This window comes from Canis aureus, chromosome 3, assembly GCF_053574225.1.
Source record: "Canis aureus isolate CA01 chromosome 3, VMU_Caureus_v.1.0, whole genome shotgun sequence".
NCBI classification, from domain to species: Eukaryota; Metazoa; Chordata; class Mammalia; order Carnivora; family Canidae; genus Canis; species Canis aureus.
In genome coordinates, this window is record NC_135613.1 from 13,202,608 (window position 1) to 13,223,404 (window position 20,797).

Below are 20,797 nucleotides of genomic sequence, written 5' to 3' on the forward strand. Positions count from 1 at the left end.
AAGAAAAAGACCCAAAGGGGGACATCTAGCTGGCTCAGTTGGAAAAGCATACAACTCTTAATCTTGGGGTCATGGGTTCAAGCCTCACATTGAGGGTAAAGATTACTTAAAAAAAATTTTTTTAAAACAAGAGAGAGAGAGAGAGAGAAACCCAAAGGATTTAGAAAGCTGCTCTAGCCCTGTAGTTCGGCAAAGAAAATGGGAGAGGAATTGTACAATAGGAAGCACACCTTAAAATGTCACTAAACCAAAATTATAAAGTGAAAACCATCAGCTCACAGATGGCCATCAGAAGGGATGCACAATACCTGGACAAGGTCCTTTCTTCCAACAAGCAAGGCAGAAGTGGCATTCTTCTGGCATGTTTCTTGAATATCATTCACATTCAAGCTGAAATTTAAAAAGAATTAAAAAGTTTCTTTCTAGTCTAATCTTCTACATTAGTTACCCCTGGTTTCACAAACTAAAACCCGCATCTTTAGTTGTCACCCAAAATGTTTTATCCATGTTGGCTGTAAGTGGGGTGTTTTTTTTTCTTTTATTCATGAAATACATAGAGAGAGAGAGGCAGAGAAACAGGCAGAGGGAGAAGCAGGCTCCCCATTGGGAACCTGATGTGGGACTCGATTCCAGGATCGCAGACTCATAACCTGAGCCAAAGGCAGATGCTCAACCACTAGCCACCCAGGTGTCACTGGCCTTAAGCTTTATCTTTGCTACATAACATGGAGAAAAAGCTTACCTACAGCTCATATTAGGCTATGGGTTTGCACCTGGGGAAGTTGAAATTGTTTACTTCTCCAGAGTCAGGACAGGAAGCCAGCCCCAAATGTCAATTTGGCAACCAGCTTTTTTGTGGATTTCCCCAGGCTCAAGGGTTCAATGAAAATGAATTTAAATAAGTGTGACACTGTGGTTTCTTTTCTTTCTTTCTTTCTTTTTTTTTTAATTTTTATTTATTTATGATAGTCACACACAGAGAGAGAGAGAGAGAGAGAGGGAGGCAGAGACACAGGCAGAGGGAGAAGCAGGCTCCATGCACCGGGAGCCCGACGTGGGATTCGATCCCGGGTCTCCAGGATCGTGCCCTGGGCCAAAGGCAGGCGCTAAACCGCTGCGCCACCCAGGGTTCCTACACTGTGGTTTCTAACAGAGTGGTGTGCTGTGTACATATTACAAAATAAACGCTTTTTTGATATGCGTTCCAATTCAAGAAGGGTGACCACAGGCCAGCTTCTGTATGCCAGTCACTAGCCTCCCAACTCCCTTCAACCAAAATGGCTCTACTTTTAACTGTTTTACATTATGGTATGGAAAGCAGAATTCTGAGGCTGCTCCCAAGATTTGTGTCCCCCTCACACACACATTTAATATATTCTCCTCCCTTTAGTTGTGGGTGATACCAGTGAATATTGATGAGCTATCACACCCAAGATTAAGTTATTTATCAGTTCACTCTGAATGTGTCAAAAGGGAGATTATCTAAGGTGGGCCTGACCAAAGGTGAAACCTGAGAAAGAAAGTGAAGCATCAGAGAGAAACTCCGGCTGGTAACAAAGATGAAAATCAGCAAGTTCTATGGCTTCAAGGAACTAAATTCTGCTAACAACCTGCATGAGCTTGGAAGAGGACTCTAAGCATTGGATAAGACCACCACCTGGCCACCTCTATGATTTCAGCCTGGTGAGACCTGAGCAAGAACCCAGTTAAGCCATGCCCAGACCCTGGCCCATGGAAACTGAGATAATAAATACAGGTTATTTTAAGCCACTAAGTTTGTGGTACCTTGTTATAGAAATAGCAAGCAATAGAATAGAAATAGAAAGCTCATATACTGCAGCATAGAAAGCTCATATACTGCAATAGAAAGCTCATATACTGGTCTCCTCCTAAAATTTATTCTGAAGAAAGGGTTCCAATGCTTTTTTTTTTTTTTTTTAGAGAGAACACATATGCGCCAGTAGGGGGTGGGAGGCGGGCATGCCACAGAGGGTCAGGAAAAGGGAAGCAGGAAGTCTCAAGACTCCACACCCAGCATGGAGCCTGAAGCAGGGCTTGATCTCACAAACCTGGGATCATAACCTAAGCTGAAATCAAAAGAGGCAGTCACTTAAATGACTGAGCCACCCAGGCGCCCCAAAAGGGTTCCAATCCTTTAAAAAAAAAAAGAAACAAAACAACATTGATCATGATGACTGCGTGATAAGCAGGGCAGACTCACATGTACAGTTCTCCCAGTGATTTGTGAACAGGAAGAAGGCACGCAGTATCCTGGATGATAACCTTCCCAGCAGCCTTGATCGGCCGATTGCCGGAGTCTGATCCCTCACGTTTGCTTTTCCATCTCCTGGATTTCTGGGGGAGATGATGAGATATAACTAATGGGGACTTTGATGAACGAAAACCTACAGTTGCAGAGCACATCAGAGTTGGGTCATTGGTTATTTGCAGAGACTTTGCATTACATCATGCCCACAATTATATGAATCAGCATCTGTAGGAAATAAAAGGAGGGCAAAGGGCATTGAGCTCTCGGTTTCGAAAATTCTAACAGGAAAATATGCACCTACTGCAGTGCTACATACATTGTGCAGGTGCCCCAAAATTGATACCTTGAATCTAGAATTAAAAAAAAAAAAAAAGAAAGAAAGAAAGAACAAACGAACGAACAGCTGGTAAATAAGTTAGTAAAGACCACAAAAATGTGGGAGAAGAGCAACTTTTAAGGTTGGGATCAGCCTCAGGTTCAAAGTTCTTGCTTGAAACTAATCAAAGGTTTTTTTTTTCTTCTCAGACAGCTTGAATGGGATTTGTTGAAAATTTAATTCAGACATAGCAGTGTGGGCTCTGCAAACCTTAGTCTTTGGCAGACAGGCAGAGACACTTCGCAGCTCAAGGAGAATTACTTCTGAAAGTGATCATTTTAGAATGTCAAAAATACTTGAGCAGAGCAACTTGGGTAATGGACATGGAAGATCGTGAGCAACTGTCCAATTTCCCCAGAGCCTCACCTACAAAGGAGCCTGTGTGCGGGAAATGAGTGATGTCCTGGAAAGGGAGAATGATCAGTGTAGCCCCATCTGCTATCTTCAAAATGACAACCAGCCAAGGGAGCAATATTCTATTCTATTTTATTGCTGAAAGTTAAAAAGGGGGCCGCTAAAGTGATTCAACTCAGGGGGGAAGTGACATACTTATTAACAAAGTTGCCAGGGAAGAGGCCTGCAATCTGCAGTCAGAAAACCAAGCTGTGCTGGTCTTATTCCCACCGTGCTGTCTCGCGTAACTCTGGGAGGGCAACTTATTTGCTATGAACTCAGTCTCATGTCATCCCCTTTGCTCACTGATAACTATGTGTCAAGATGGGCTCCATTCCTATCTTGCCAGTTTAATGAGGCCACAATGCGAAGGTGAGAGTGCAGAATGAAAACGTGCCACTGAAAAATCTGTACTGATTCTGAATGTGTATAAGCCTCAGGAATTTAGATTAGATCATTATTTAGATTACTCACAAATAATTCATATACTGCAAGTGATTTTTATATAATCACTCTTCATTCATTAGTCACAATCTATATTTAGTCGCTTCTGACCAGTGAAATTCCATCTAATCACCAAAGGTGCCCAATGCACATGACTTCCTATAGGCTCATTTAAGTGTTATGGAACCTACTAGATCTGGGACACTCAGACTCAGTTCATGGCACATAAAGTTTAGCTGAGGGCTCTGAGCTGTTTGTCCTAATTTTTAAATACACATGCTACATTATCAATTTGGAACTTTGACCCAGTTGATCTGAGGAAGCAATATAGTTACTTTGTGCTGTTTATTCATACTCATCGTTACTATCAATATAAGAGAAGCCTCGCCTACTACTCTCCACCAGCTCGGTGATTCTCTATTTGCACCGGCTAGTTTCTAAAGAATTATGTACACATTCACAAAAATACTAGCCTTTTGGCTACAAATATCCTGACGTGGGTGCAGGTAAGGGGAGAATGGGCTAAAGAGCAAAGAGCCTGTCAGAATGGGCTGGAGCCAGGCGGTGTTAACTGGCCAAGACAAGTCATCCACATGCGTGAAGTAATTTGATGGGACTGGTGGTAGGGAGGGTAATTTTGTGGGCCTCTACTGGGCAGTGACAGGAACAGCACAGTGTGGTTAACTGGAACAGGAAAGGTGTGAAGTACACACACTTTTTCATCCAGATTTCCAAGAGTTTAAAAATTTCAGGAACAACACCCATAGGTCCCACATAATGGATCATCTCAAATGAGATTTAGGGTAGTGGATTAAAAAAAGAAAAAAACAAAGGAAAAGGTCTATGCTAAAAAGATTCCACCTGGAATGGCATATGGTCCATCTCACTGGTTTTCTGTGTTGACGGGGAGGCTTCTAAAACCCTGTTCCAGAAGATACTCTGGCTCCTTGTTACAAGAGAATGAGCAGCACTTCAACTGACCACTTCACTAGCTCAATAGTGGAAATAAATGGAGGCCTCACCAGGGATGGGGTCTACCAGCTTCCAGACCACACTGAAAATCACCGCAGTTTCCTGTCTTTCTCAGCAAACTTGATGAAAGGAAAAAATATTAAGGCCTATGTGCCCAAAGCGGTTCTTTTGCATACAGACTAGCTTGTTTAAAAATGTCTGTCCTAGCAGATGTGAATTATTTCTGAAAGTGATCACTTTAGAATGTCAAAAATACTTGAGCAGAGGGACCTGGGTAATGGACATGGAAGATCATGAGTAACTCCAATTTCCCCACAGCTTCACCTTCAAATGACCACAGAAGGCCTTCATGCGGGAAATGAGAGATGTCCTGGACACAAGGCGAAGTGTATAAATGCTTGACTCAGGATTTCCATATTTGTCTGTCATTACAAGCAACATTAGCTTCTACTCTAGGCTGTTCTTCTGCTGCGAGCGTGGGTGTCACCACAGCTCTCTGAAAGGGGGGCTGCTGCTTCCATGTCACAAATGAGGATATAAGTCTTACTTGAGCCACACTCCCAAGCAGAGATTCAAACATAGAGACTGGCAAGGCTACTAAGCCCCTACTTATTAACCTGCTTTTGAGTGCATGATTGTGGATTAAGAAGAGAAAAAAAAAAAAAGAAGCCCTCAGACTAGGCTACCTGTTGATATGTAAACTGGCCCATTTTTGAATGGATCCATTTCTGCATGTAAGATCAAAATCTGATCATAGTGAAGCCGGTTTGACACCCTAGCCTCTACAATTCCTTCTCATTTCACTTCTCTGCCCAGTATCCAGAGCCCATTCCGCTGAGCCAGAGCAGCAGCTGAACACTACAGAGGCAAGAGGCAGCCGTGGCTACAGGCTTCACGGGGGAAGGAGGGGGGCAGCTCACTGGGCTCAGACCCAGAGGCTGTATTTCAGGCCAGGCTCAAGAGCCTGAGCCTCACTCTGTTTTATCTCCCTTCTGGGTGCATTAGGGGTAGGCACATTCACAGGGAAGAATGGAGTCGAAAGAGACACCTTAGGACTCTTCCCTCTCCCTATCTGCAATCCTTGGTTACAGAGACTGGGAGAAACAAACCCACATGGTAAGTCATCAATAGGTACTTGATGAAAATGTAAGACAGTGATCTTGGCCAACTTTCTACAATCATCCTTCACTGAATTATGGAAATCACAGTCTGGATTTCTTGGGACCTCCTTGTCAACTTCTTGAGACACCAGGCTTCTAGGTGGCTTCTCTGATTTGTACTGATGTATAGACAATGTCTGGTGGAAACTCACTAAGCTGCCTTTGAGCCTGTAACAGAAGGAGGTTTGCCACAATGGATCACCCTAACCATAGCTGCCACCAAGCCTCAAACTATAAAAGCAATTATGGGGGCACCTGGATGACTCAGATGGTTGAACGTCTGCCTTCGGCTCTGGTCATGATCTCTAGGTCCTAAGATTGAGCCCTGAGTCAGGCTCCTGGCTCAGCGGGGAGTCTGCTTCTCCCTCTCCCTCTGTGCTCTCTCTCTCTCTCTCAAATGAATACAATCTTAAAAAAAAAAAAAAAGCAGATATGGGATAGCATTGTATGTTTATTTAATCCAGCGAAGAATAACTGCAAAACATTATCAAAAATCCCTAAGGGGTCATAAAATAGTTTTTTTTTTCTACTTATTGGTTGGTGGTTTTTAAATACGAAGTATCTCTTCTTCAGGCTGGAGGGGTCACTCAGTATTCCCATCTAGTGACCAGTTATTCTGGGGATGCAACTAGAATAAGGCTGCCTAAATAAAGACCTGCTCAATCTCTAATCCTCGCTGCTCCCGAATGAACATGGATAACATTTTTGTAGCAAAAAAGGGTTCACATTCCATCCACACCTCCCCGAGACTTCTTCCCTCATATATTGCTGGTGATTTTAGGAATCTCTCATCTGTGCAATTGTCAGGTGACCACACGCAGCAAACAGTGACACACCAGGCTGGAGGTGTGGCTGAACTTTCCAGGTGAGGGAGGGCACTTGGCCTAAAACCTCCTAAACCTTCCACACTGCTCCAGTCCCACTCTGACAGGTTTCAATATCACTACTTTTCTGTGCAGAGGATTGGTACCTCTGGGAGGCAAAGGGCCCTGATTTTCCCTTAGATCTTCTCAATGCCCCATCATAGAAAATGCCCCTTCCCCACAGATTTCATAAGCAGGGACTGAGGGAAGAGAGACAAAACGAGACAGACAATTACCACATGATGAGCACCAGGATGCTCCTCTGAACATACCAAGAAGGCGTTCATGGAATTATAGGAAAGAGGACAGGGAGGAGAGGACCAAGGGTAGGGGAGAGGCATTGGTGCGAATAGCACTGAATGACAACCAATATAGCCAGCTTGCGACTGTACCACCAGTGTTACTGCTACAATCGGAGGCAACATCAATGCCAGTAAATGGGTTAAATGTAAAAACAGCCCAAGAATAAGCCACCAACTGCTTCGCAGCAACCCCACCAACAATGCATAATCAGCAGAGTGGGCAGTGAGTCAAAATGAGTTCCTATTTAAATAGCGGCAGGAGCAGAGACTCCTGGAAATCTGTGGCAATCCAGCAGTCGGGTTGGCTGGGACAGGCTTTTTGAGGAAAGGTGGCCATGTTGGCAGCTCCACCTGCAAGTTGTCAGCAGTAGTGGTACTTGCTAATCAGGGCTCCTGATTTCAACTGGTTTCGGTATGAAAAGGCTACAGGACCCTTCCCCGAAGTATTTTTTACACCAAATGAAATTTACACAAAAGCTGCAAGGCTGCCTTGCACAGCCTGAGGCCACCTTGGCACTACCGGAACATGAAGGGGGTGGGAGAGGAAGACAGAAGAGGGGGGATGGCCAAGAGAAATGAGTCAGAGAGAAAGAAACGGAAGAGAGGATGTCCACAGCAGAGGTTTTGCTGCAATGCCAAATACTGATGGTAAGGAAAAAAATTGTTCCAGAAAGTTCCCGAAGGATTAAAAACTAGCTTATGCATCATGCCAATTAAGCAGGTGAGCACTTCCCTCTTTGAACTGGACCAAGACGATAAAAACAGAGACAAGATGGTAGAAGCCTCTTATATCTTCCTCTGCTTCACCCCATGCCAAAGGTAGGCTTTTGAAGCTCCAGGAAATTATACAAATACTCCAAATGAAATCAGGTGAGCTAAAGGCTTACAGTTGGGGTCCTTTCCAAGAAACACAGCATCAGGCTTCATTTTCAAAGAAGCTGTTCAAAATCCTTAATGGTATCAGTATTCACCCATTTGAAACTGGATGAAATAAGGAGGAAGTCCTTGGTGCTGGACTCCCAAGAGTAAAAAATTTATTGTGCTGGTCCTGAAAACCAGCCAGCCTGTCACTCAGGTTCCTCAAAGCCAGGCAGGTGGCATTTTATTCTTGGGCCTTTGGGCAGACAGGATTAGTCAAGGAGAGCATTTGCACAGCGCACAGTACCGGGAAGTCGTTAATTGCTTGTATGGACCAACGTCGCCGGGCAGAGCGAGGAGACATCTGTGCGTGAAAACGTTACACCCAGGAGGAGGGAAGAAAAACACCAAGAAAATTAAAAGGGAAAAATATAGAATAAAATGAAAGCTTCCCACACATCTGATGGACAATATACTGCAAAATTGGGTTTGAATGACTAAAATTCTGAACATGGCACAGCAATATTTGGATTCCCTCACCTCCCTCCCAACCCATCACACTCAGAACCCCACTTCAGTGTCATCGTTCTTCAGTTTAAAACACATATCAAGATATAAGGAGGCTGGCGTCAACACAGCTCAGACAAGGGACCTGGGGTCAAGGCTGGGGTACTCTAGGGAGAATTACAGTGCAAGCAGAGAAATGGGTGGAAGGTCTACCCTCTCTATCAAGAGCACATGTAAATGCGAGAAGCTTCTCATTCCTAAGAAGGAAGAAGTTCTTTGATTAGACTCGACATCAGACTGCTTTTGGTATGTGGTCTGGGGGGCACTGAGGAAATTGGAAGCTTTGACGTTAGAGCTGCAGGATTATTTTCAGAGTGATGCTTGTGGGTAAGCAAGAGCACATGAGAAATGGAGGGAAAGAGGGAGCAATCCTGAGGAGCTGCCCTCTCCAGAGCACTTGCTAACAACATGAGTATCAATATGAAACTGGGGCCGAAAAGCACTGTTTATGGAAATCAGAAATTATTCTATTAACTTCAAGACCTCCTCAGTTATTTACATTAGAGCTATTTTAGTGACATAAACTGATGCATGGGTGGAGGCTGCAAAATTCTAAAAATATTTATAGGTCAATGCCTAATGTTTATCACAAGTTCTGGATCTTCTGATTTGCCCTAAGAATAAACAATATTTCATCAACTATTAATAGTTAGTCCAGTTCCCAAATGAATGTTAGCATCTCTCTGCACTTTCTAACCTCCTATGAAATTTGATAGTTGTTTCTTGTTGTTTTTTCAGGTCTCTCACATTTTTAAATATTTAGTAATGAGCCTTGGAATTCCATCTGGAGAACATCTGGGTGATTATACTATGACCTAAGCAGGTCAGGTTGAAAACACACAAAAACAAGAGAAACAAACAGTATAATCCCCAATGGTTCCATAAAGATTCTTATAATCTCCAAAATGCTCTGTAATTCTTTCACTGCTCTATTTTAATGCAGTTATTCTTTCCCTTTACTCTTACTCATTTAAAGATCTCAAGGGTAGAGATCTAAAAGAGAATAAAAATACGTAGGAGAAAAATTGGGGCTGAAAATAAAGACTTAAGCACAGAGAAATTTAGTGATCTAGAATCATTTCAAGTACAAAAGTAATAAAAATGGTGTTATTTGACATCTCCAACTAGATACCTAAGAGCAAGAAAAAAACTCCCTGAGGGATAAAACTGTATATACCTCTAAGAGGAAGGAAGATGGCCTCTATAAGATATCATGGCTCATTTCACTTCACTGACTCTCCCACCCCCCGCCCTTTGCCCCATGTAAGTGGGATGGACATGAACAAGGTTTCAGGTTCATCACAAAATGACTCACTTGTTTAACTTCTTATGAAGGTGAACCAAATGAAACTTTTTTGAGGTTAAAAATGGTCAAGTATCAGTAATTTCATAGAATTTCACCTAATAACTACTATATGTCACCCAATAAGATGTGCCTCCATCCCCCAGAACTTCTAGGGTTCTTATAATGTTCTATTGCTTAGTCTGTGTGACTGTTAATTCACTGAATGATATGCTTATGATCTGTGAAGTTTTCTGTATGTATATTACAAAGAAATACAAAAGTTTCACACAAAATTATAAGTGTCTGCCCCCATTTTATGTGGTCACTAGCTGAAATAAAACTTGAAGATCATTTACTATGCTAGATCCTCCTAAGGGACCATAACAGCCTGTTTTCTGTGGAGAAGCTGATCGTGGGGCTCACATTCAAAGTGAAGTACCACAATCCTTCCCCTCCTCCCCAGCAGATCCTCTCTGATAAAAGGTAATTATCTATGTGCCTCTGGTCCTTCTTTATGATTATGGTGTTTATAGTAAAAGAGGCCAGACTGCGGAAAACACGACCGTAAGGCTTTACAAATGCTTTTGCATTAGGAGAGGTCACATTGTGGAAGTGGAGTTATTTTGACTCAGCATGGTCTTCTGCACTACCAGTCAAAAGTGCTAGTCCACTAATTTTCCCAATCCAAATCCAAGTATGACATGATTCAGAGGAGGATTCAGAACTGTCTCTTTGACTAAAAGATCTCCTCAACCTGGCCCTAATGCTAAAGAAAATTCTCCTGTTTACCCAACCATGAATCTGTTTGGCTATTATATCAATAAAATGCCAATTAGCTTGCTTAGGGGGAAGAAAACCTGAACGTTTTGAATGTCAAAGACCTGGGAAGATATAGGTATTCCAAAAAAGTCAGTGACAGCCAGAGGGGCACAATTCCATCAGAGATATGAAGAATGGGACTACAGAAAGGCAACAAAAAGAATCATCATCCCTTTTCAACTGAGTGATCGGTCAGTGACCAAGGACGGTCTTGTCTCAAGCATCGGCTCCTGTTGTTCATTTCAGTCACATGCAAACTCTAAGACCAAGACAAAGTCAGAGGTGGCCAACTATCAGTGTGAACCAAGGCTAGACACTACAGTGCAACGGGAATAAAGACACCTCTAACACTTGCTGGAAATTGGGTTTTTACTTAAAATAATTCCATTTTTTTAAAAAGCACATTTCAATTATAGTCAATCCATCCTTCCTCAATTAGTTAGAGACAGTAACAAAGAATGCCTAAGGACTGAGCTGGTTAATAGCTGGGTGGTAGCTCTGTTTAAAACATGTCAGTTAAAAGCCAGTTTAAACCAGCTTCTCAATCTGACAACACAGAAAGAGTTCTTAGAGGCATTCCTACGCTCTGCCAATGTTCTCTACATTGTCGTCACCAACAGCTTCTGACAACTTAATAGCTACATTAGGGACGATGAGGACAGGCTCAGGTGATTTTTGTATAAGCTTGTCCATCCAGATGGGCACTTCTGTATAGACTTAAAGCACAAGATCCCTTAGAGATGAACTCAAAAACTTCTCACCACTATGATGTTCTAAATATACTGAGATCTCAAGCCTTCAGAAGCATCCCTTAATTTGTTGACAAGCCATCAGAATACCAAGGAAGATCTGCAGCTAAACCATTCTACCTGAAAGAGTGGGAATCCCCTTAATAAATGGGGATAACAAGGATAGGGTTAAATGGGGAGTGGAGAATACAGATTATAAGAACCAACCCACCCCTCCACACACACACCATTCATAGTAGTTAAAACCAACCAGAAGGAACAAAGCAAAAGTCCTTCTTAAACAAACTAATTCTGAAAGTTAAAGATTCTAGGGGTATTATTAACTTAGCTGTGCAGAGCAGGCAGGGAGATAAAGAACAAGAATAAAGAGGGAATAAGAATCGAAGGCCATGGCTCTGCTGCTTACCCGCTCCTTGTAGTAGAAGGAGCTGATGGACACCTGCTCTTTCTCACTGCGAGTGGGGCTCCCACTGTATAAACGAAGGTTCCCAGGGGCCTCTGTGCGGATCTTCATTGGTGCAATCAAGCCAGTATGATAAGCAGACAAGGCTGACAGAGACCTATGGTTGAAAACACAGAATTATCCATACTGGTGATAGTCTTTCCATATTTCCAAGTAGTGATGCTCTTAAACATGTGATGAACCAAGAGAAAATACAGGGAAAATGGGGGGAAAAAAACTCAAAAAAAGAACAAAGTAGAATGTACAGAACTGAAAAACACTTTGCAAAAGTAGAGAATACTTCTGTGACTGTATATACAGAAAATTCAAAGGAATCTACAAACTTGTAGACCTAATAACTGAATTTAAATACAAGGCCAATCTATAAAAATTTAACAATTTCTATATATTAGAAACACTTAGAAATAAACATTTAAGAAATTTCATTTACAAAAGCATTAAATACCTAGCAACATATTGAATTTTATTTTTATTTTATTTTGTATTTATTTCTTAAAGATTTTATTTATTCATTCATGAGAGACAGAGAAGGGGGCAGAGACACAGGCAGAGGGAGAAGCAGTCTCCTTGCAAAGAGCCCAATGCAGGGCGCAATCCTGGACCCCGGGATCATGCCCTGAGCCAAAGGCAGACACTCAACCACTGAGCCACCCAGGCATCCAAACAAATTGAATTTTAAAGTGTGCATTGAAAATACAAAATATTGCTGAGAAATTAAAGACCCAAAACAAAAGAGACATATATGATGTTAGTGGATTAGAAGATTCCATATTATTTTCAAGGTGTCCATTTTCCCCAAATTGATCTATAGAGTCAACACATTTCCAATCAAAATATGAATTGGCTTTTTTTTTCTTTTATAAACCAATAAGCCATTTCATATTTTTACAGAAATGCAAAAGACCTAAAGTAGCCAACATAATTCTGAAGAATAATGAAGTTGGAGGACACATCCTAGCAGATTTGAAAACTTACTATATAAAAGCTACATTAAGAGTATAGTGTTAGGGGCACCTGAGTGGCTCAGTCGGTTAAGCATCTGCTCTCAGCTCACATCATGATCCCAGGGTCCTGGGATTGAGCCCCACATCGGGCTCCCTGCTCAGTGGGGAGTCTGCTTCTGCCTCTGCCCCTACTCTCCATGCATGTTCTCTATCTCTCAAATAAATAAATACAATCTTTAAAAAAGTATAATGTTAAAAAAAAAAAGTATAATGCTGGCATAAAGAGAAATCAATAGATCAAAGGGAAAAAAAGATTGTAGAAACAGACCCACAAACACAGGGTCAAATGATTTTTAACAATTGTATCAATGCAGTTTTTTAAAAGATTTTATCGATTTATTTGAAAGAGAGAGAGCATGTTCACATGAGCAGGGGGAGAGGGGCAAAAGGAGAGGGAGAGGCAAACTCCCTGCTCAGCAGGGAGCCCAATGCAGGGCTTGATCTCAGGACCCCAGAATCATGACCTGAGCTGAAGGCAGGTACTCCTCAATGCAATTTTTTTTTTTAAATCAATGCAAATTCAATGAGCAAAGTCAAATTTTTTCCATAAATGGTTCTGGAACAATTCTGCATCTCTACTGAGAAAAGTGAACTCTGGCCCCTATCTTATATCATACACAAAAATCAGTTTGAGATTGACTATAGACCTTAAATAAGGAATCTAAACCTATAAATTTTTAAAAGAAAATGGAAGGATATTTTTGTGACCTTGAGTAGGCAAAGATTTTTTTCCTAGAATACAAAAGCACTAACTATAGAATTTTTAACATGATAGATTGGACTTCATCCAAATTAAAAACTTCTGTTTATTAAAACTCATTAGGGAAGGAGAAAGACAAGTCACAGATGAAGAGAAAATCAATACATACTTCTATTAAAAGATTTACAACCAGAATAAAAACTACCACAAATAAATAATAAGAAACACAGTCCTGGGACGCCTGGATGGCTCAGTGGTTGAGTGTCTGCCTTCAGCTCAGAGCATGATCCCAGAGTACCAGGATTGAGTTCTACATCAGGTTCTCCTCGAGGAGCCTGCTTACTCTGCCTATATCTCTGCCTCTCTCTCTCTGTATCTCTCATGAAAAAGAAAGAAAGAAAAGAAAAGAAAAGAAAGAAAGAAAGAAAGAAAGAAAGAAAGAAAGAAAGAAAGAAAGAGGAAAAGGAAAAGGAAAGAAAGAAGAAAAGAAAGGAAAGGAAAGGAAAGGAAAGGAAAGGAAAGGAAAGGAAAGGAAAGGAAGAAAGAAAGACCTAAAGAAATGGGCAAAATACTTGAACAGGCACATCAAAAAAGAAGATATCCAAATGGTCAATGAGCACACAAAAGCTGCCTAACACCACTAGTCACCACCACAATGAGATATCACACACCCACCACAATGGCTAAAGTTGAAAAGGTTGAAAACACCAAATTTTGAAGAGAATGTAGAGCAACCAGAACTCTGAAACATTGCTGGTAAGAGTGTAAAATGGCACAACCACTGGGATAGACATTTTGGCGACACTAAAACAAAAATCATATATACACCTATCCTAGGACCCAGGTATTCTACTCCTTGAGTAGAGAAATTAATATACATGTCCATAAAAAGACCTGAAAGTGTAGGTCTACTTGTAATAGCCCCAAACCGGAAAAAATCCAAATATCTCTCAAGAGGAGAATGACAAACAAATTGTATTATTTCATACAATGGAACCATTGATAAATACAGCTACATGGATGAATTTCAGAAACATTAAGTTGGGGGCGCCTGGGTGGCTCAGTCCGTTAAGCATCTACCTTCAGTCCAGGTCATGATCTCAGGGTCCTGGGATCAAGCCCCACATCGGGCTTCCTGCTCAGCGGGGAGCCTGCCTCTACCTCCCCTCTGCCCCACCCCCCTACACTAATGCTCTCTCTCTCAAATAAATAGTCTTTTAAAAAATTATTTTAAAAAATTAGGTTGGGGCAGCCCAGGTGGCTCAGCAGTTTAGCACCGCCTTCAGCCCATGGCATGATCCAGGAGACCCAGGATCGAGTTCCCCGTCGGGCTCCCTACATGGAGCCTGCTTCTCCCTCTGCCTGTGTCTCTGCCTCTCTCTCTCTCTCTCTCTCTCTGTGTCTATCATAAATAAATAAATAAATCTTTAAAAAAAAGAATAGGTGATTGCTTTTTAGTACAATATTTCTAATAAGGAACCTGGAATAACGTACGGGATCTCTAACACTTAACTCCCCAGTCCTGTCAGCCAAGGTCTCATCTGCCTGGGTTACAGCAGAGATGGGCAGATTCTCAGGACAGCAGTTCAATCTCCCTTCTCTCCTGTAAGTATGCTAATTATATTACATCCAACACATCCAGTGTTTGCAGTAGAGGGCTTCCATATTATCCTGGTTGCCCCATTACAGAACCAGAAGTCTATCATAACAGCCAAAAAGTGGAAATAACCCAAATGTCTATCAACTGATGAGTTAATAAAGAAAATGTGGCATATACATTTTATCTGGCAATAAAAAGTACTGACACATGCTACAACATGTATGAGCCCTGAAAACATTATAATAAGTGAAAGAAGCCTGTCACAAAGGGCCACATAACTATATGATTCTATTTATATAGAATGACCAGAATAGGAGAATTTATGTGCAGCCATCATTATAGTCAATTACAGAACATTTTTAATTACCCCCAAAAGAAACAGCATCTCCCAGCTGTCAACACTTCCAGTTCCAAGTCCCCCATTCCTCCAGGGCTGGGCCAGCACTAATCTACTTTCTGTCTATATCTGTGAATATACAATAAGCCACTGAATTATGTTATACGGGTCAACTATATACTATAGGAGTTATATCTTGATAAAACAGTAAAAACATTTAAAAAAGAAAAAACAGCCAGTAGTAATAATAGGAAACACAGAGCAATGTGCCAGGCAGTGTTCTAAATGCTTCTCAGGGATTACAGATTTAATCTTCTCAGCAACTGAAGGACGTGGGTGCCACTATCATCCCCAAATTATTGTTGAGGAAACTCAAGTCCAGTTTAGACAATTTGCCAAAGGTCACGGAACAGCAGGGCCAAGATGTGGACATAGTGGCTCGGCTCCCAAGTCCACATTCCCATTTGCTACTTTAGATTGCCTCTTAAAAACAGAATAAAACAAACAAACCTCCCCCCACACACAAATAAATAACGGAGACTAGACAGAAAGCATGTTAAATTGCTAAGAGTGACTCACCAAGGAAAAGGAGAGTTTTCAAATTTTAATTGAAAACTTCCATATTGTGAGTTTTTCTAACCACTTAATGTAGTTTAAAAAATTTAACATGTTTTGGTAATGTGAGAAGTGGCATATTAGCGTTATGGAACTGCAGCTAATCTTTTTTATTTTTCTTTTTTTATTTAATGTTCAGATAATACTTTGGCAATAGGGGGAAAGCACACTAAAAAAGAATTTGCCTTGTTTTGACAACAGCTTTTACCAAACTACTACTTCTGGTGGCTTGGTAGTAACCTGACCTCCCAAATCTCAGCTTAGTGGCAATTTAATGAACCTGATCTTTCATGAATAAATCCTATAGTGGGTATTTACTGAAGAACTAACACCACTTGTCCAAAGAAAAACTCAGTGCTCATTCTCAGATGTCTGCCCACTTATGGCCCCACGAACGCAGCTGATAACTGCATCTCCCAGGCTCACCTTGGTGTGGGTTCTGTCGGAGACACTGCTCGATGCATCGTCATAGGTCTTGTGAAATACACCAGATACCCTGCCAAAGGAGACACCACAGGTGCACATCAAGGTCAATGAGCTGCAGGTGGGAAATCCTAAGTAAGGCAGCCCTGGTCAGTCCTATCTGTAGCCACACGTAACAAGGTCAGAATCTCTAGGATCCAGGAGGGCTGTGTGTGGTGTGGAAAAAAAATCTTCTTGGGTACTTTATATTTCTTTGTTAGGGGACCCGTCCTGTGCTGAGAACCAGGGATCTGGATAAGGTTCACACTCATAATCATCAGAATGAAAAAAAAGTAAGACTGTAATTATGGTGAACATTCTTAGGTTATGGCCATAGAAGCCAATTCAGCAGCAGACCATTTAATGCTACAGCAGTCTTTAGAAGTTTCCAGGAAACAAACAAAATTTCCTGATTTTTCTGAAATTTCTTTAGAGACTATAGGACATACTGAGCTGCTCACTCTCAAAAATCTAGAATCAGAGAACCCAAAAGAGAGACCAACCTGCCCCGCAGAACCTGGCCCCCGAGGTCCTAGGGAAGGGAATATTGGCATCCTGGTATGACCCATAGGCAGTGGTCACCCGGGCAAACGGAGTGACGGAGTTTGAGAGTGCAAAGGGATTGCTGGAAGTGCTGTCTTCTTGGTTCTGAAATTTAAAAATTAACAGACTAAAACCCACAAGGTATCTGAACGCTGACTTACAAAATACGGATACATTAGTCTGGGGAGGAAGACACATAACAAAACATCAAAGCATAGGTTGGTACAAGAATCCCACCACAAAAGACTCAAGGCAGGAGACAAGCTGGCGCAGGCAGGGCTCCAAACAACTCTGGTTACGTTTCACTTTTTGCAGAGAAGTGTCTTTCAGGATCTAGAAAAGGCACGAAACACAGTCAAGAATAGCAACAACATTCCTTCTCCTGATTCACTTTTATTCTTCAAAGCAGTGGGAAGCCGTGAAAATGCAGGGAGACTGGAGCATGGCTGTGTCTAAGGCTTCCGAGGCAGCATCCTACTTTCCACCTGCTCTGGAGGCTCCCAGGGCAGATTCATTCCTGGGTCCTCTTTGAGAAGCCCTCTGCTTTGCCAGGACAGGCTCACACAGCTTGAGAGAACACATTTCTTTACTGTGAATTCTATTCCTTTCCTCTCCTCCTAGCTTAAACCCCAACCCCTTGTGGAACTCTCAGTACTCCAGCAGTAATACTCAGTAGGAGCCAGGGGGGAAACAAATTTCACTTCAGTAGAAATTACAAGCTATCTTTTTTTTCCTTCTTCTTTAAAAATATAAATCCTAACATTTTAAAGCATATGCCCTAGATGTAAACTGACATACACATACCAAAGACAGGCATGTTATCTGGGCCTGTATGGTCCAACATGGAAGTCATCAATTACATGGGGCTACACAGCGTGTGAAGTGAGGCAAGTATGAATTGAGATGTGCTAGAGGCCCCTGGGTGGCTCAGTCAGCTAAATATCGACCTTTGGCAAAGGTCATAATCTTGGGGTCTTGGGATCAAGTCCCACGTCAGGTTCCTTGCTCAGTGAGCAGTCTGCTTCTCCCTCTCCCTCTGCCCTGTTCCCTGCTTATTCTCACTCTCTAGCAAATAAATAAAATCTTAAAAAAAAAAAAAAAAAAAGGAAAGGGCCAGCCTCAGTTGCTAGGCATGCTGAATTGAGATGTGTCATATGCGTAAAATTCATACCGAGTGAAGACTTAGTACAAAAATAAGAATGCAAACTCTCGCAATAATTTTTACATGGATCACATGCTGATATGATTATTCTTTGCATATAATGGATTAAGTAAAAAAATTAATGAAATTAATTTACCTGCTACTTTCAAATTTTTTTAGTGTAGCTACTAGAAAATTTTAAAAATTTGTGCAGCCTGCATTATATTTCTATCAGACAGCACTGAATTAGACTTCTAAAGACACTTCCAGGATCCCTGGGTGGCTCAGCGGTTGAGCATCTGCCTTTGGCCCAGGGCGTGATCCTGGAGTCCTGGGATTGAGTCCCGTATCAGGCTCCCTGCATAGGGCCTGCTTCTCCCTCTGCCTATGTCTCTGCCCCCTCTCTCTGTGTCTCTCATGAATAAATAAATAAAATATTTTAAAAAAAGACACTTCATAATCCTATCATTTTTATAACAATAGGAAAATCTTTTTTGTATGTGCAAATAAGACAATGAAATATTCAAATTCCGAGTATAGACAAACAGACTCTTAGACTCTTAAAGAACAAACAGATGGTTACCAGAGGGGAGGTGGGTGGGAGGATGGCTGAAATAGGTGATGGGGATTAAAGAGTGCACTTCTGATGAGCACTGAGTAATGTATAAAATTGCTGAATCACTATATTAGTACACTTGAAACTAATTTAATATAATGCTATATGTTAATTATGTTTGAAAAGAAAAAAAATTCCAAGCACAAAATGCACCTATGCTACCAAATCAAAGTAGCATTTGAGAGATCCCTATACCACTTGAAAGATTTCTTGGTTACATATCTTCCTCCAGGAAGATGGGTCAAGTGTATATGATACAAACTAGGCAAAAGGTGAATAGCACTTGGGTCAGCTTGGTTTGTCAGAACATTTCAGTTATTTCACTCATGATGCTGCTCATGCTGAAAAACGTGTATCATGCCCAGCTCATGGGGCTTCTTTAATGGAGATTCTGCTGATTAGTTCTGCATGAACTGACAAAGCAAATTCCTGAGCCTGCAGGAGAAAGGACCTACAGGAGCAAGTTAGATGCCAGACTAACCCACCTCCATTCAGGCACCAGCATTCCTTCAGATACCTCACCCGTGCAGCCAGCCGAGCCTCACCTGAGGACGACACCACTTCCTTTCAGGGAATGGATTTTTTAAAATTACCTTATATTTTGTTTTTGTTTGTTGTTTGTTTTTTAAGTAGGCTCAATGCCCAGAGTGGAGCCTAACACAAGGTTTGAACTCACGACCCTGGGATCAAGACATGAGCTGAGATTAAGAGTTGGACACTTAACTGACTGAGCCCCCCATGCACCTCCTGTTTTCTGATTATAAAATATCTTTTAGCTTCAGAATACATCTTGCCTACTGTTTCCAGATAAATTAAAATGTATTGCAGGGTTCTTAACCTGAGATTAATGCATACCTTTAATGAGATCTATGAGCAGATTATATACAATTATAGAACTACATCTATTTACATGCAATATTTCTGAAATTATATACATTTATGCAAATTTTTCTGAGGAAGGGTCTACTATTTTCATTAGATGTTCAAAGCGGGTCCATGATCCAAAAAGGTTAAGAACCACTGCTCTAACATTTTCTATACACAGTGAATATCAACAGTTAACACTGACGCACATAAGCACAGATGACTTTCAAATCTTTATCTACTGGAGTTTTCATTTAGCTTTACCACTCAACCTAGACACTGATGCCCATGAACAGAGTTTTCCTCTTACAACACTAAGGAGAATTTGTGAACACAGACCCCCACCTTTAGCAGCTTGGCTTTCATCGTGGAGGTGATGGTTGTGGGGTTGATGAACTGGAAGGAAGGGGCAGCGTTGTTGGGGTACTGCGCCGGGAACTTCACCAGCATCTTGACACGGTGGCTGCTGCAGTGCACAGACACCGTGCAGCTCCTGTCTGCCGCATCCATCTGCAGATGACAAAGGGACAACTGCTCGAGAGACGAACCATCAGGCATCTCTAGATACAAATGAATTTAGACAAGTTAGCTGCAAGCTCTAGGTTCCTGGGACCTGGGGAAAGGGAGACTCTCCAGAGACAAATGAATTTGGAAGATTTATAAAACTCATGTTCAAGACCGATCTTTAACTTTAGCACTGATTTAATAAGTTCAAAGTAATTTGACTTAAAAAAGCTTCATCCTAAAGCTGTGAGGTAGACTGAAACTTGTTATATTTAAGATGAGAAAATAAAGCATGAAGAATTGAAATACTGGATTCAATTGAAAAGTACTCCTAGAAAAATCCATGGAGACACCAAGTGGATTACTGGGTGCCAAGGGTGGGGATGGGGGGGCAATGGGATGTGACTGCAGATGGGTATAGGGTTTTTCAGAGACAATGAAAATGCTTTGGAATTAAGGACGATGGTGGCACAGCTTTGTGACTATACTATGAAATACCAAATTGTACACGTTAGAAGGGTAAATTTGATGATGTGTGAGTTATATCTCAATACTTTTGAAAAAGCACTCCTTGCAAAGCAATCAAGATCTCCCTCTTAAACTAGAATCACTAGGCTAACAACACTGTTCTCAACAAAGGGGGTGTGATCTAAATTGATACAGATAACCAATTAATCAAGGAATCCTTTCACTGTCTTGATTTCTCATGCTGCCAACCAGAAAAGGCTGCTGGAGTAGAGTGGGAAAAGGCACACATGTGGGAAGTCAAGAGACAGATTCAAATATCTCTTCCACGAAATAGCTGCTGACCTCAGACAAGTCATTACATCTCTTAGTGTCTGTTTCTCCTTCTGTAAAGTAGGGAGAAAAGCATGTATTGCAGAGCCTTCT

General features: G+C 41.5%; 1 protein-coding gene across 4 annotated transcripts in view; it reads right to left on the reverse strand.

Moving 5' to 3' along the window:
* WDR59 (WD repeat domain 59) overlaps positions 1-20,797 on the reverse strand; it is a 103,685-nt gene that overhangs the window by 24,640 nt on the left and 58,248 nt on the right. For 2 of the 4 annotated variants that reach the window (XM_077890489.1, XM_077890494.1), the window contains exons 14-21: positions 19,748-19,912; positions 17,019-17,114; positions 16,742-16,886; positions 16,203-16,272; positions 11,464-11,617; positions 7,945-8,001; positions 2,222-2,355; positions 309-390 (exon numbers count right to left, since the gene is read on the reverse strand). In XM_077890489.1, coding sequence (XP_077746615.1) covers positions 309-390; positions 2,222-2,355; positions 7,945-8,001; positions 11,464-11,617; positions 16,203-16,272; positions 16,742-16,886; positions 17,019-17,114; positions 19,748-19,912 — 903 coding nt within the window. Of the gene's footprint in view, positions 1-308; positions 391-2,221; positions 2,356-7,944; positions 8,002-11,463; positions 11,618-16,202; positions 16,273-16,741; positions 16,887-17,018; positions 17,115-19,026; positions 19,084-19,747; positions 19,913-20,797 lie in introns of those variants that run through there. The other 2 variants (XM_077890493.1, XM_077890495.1) reach the window with 2 other exon arrangements.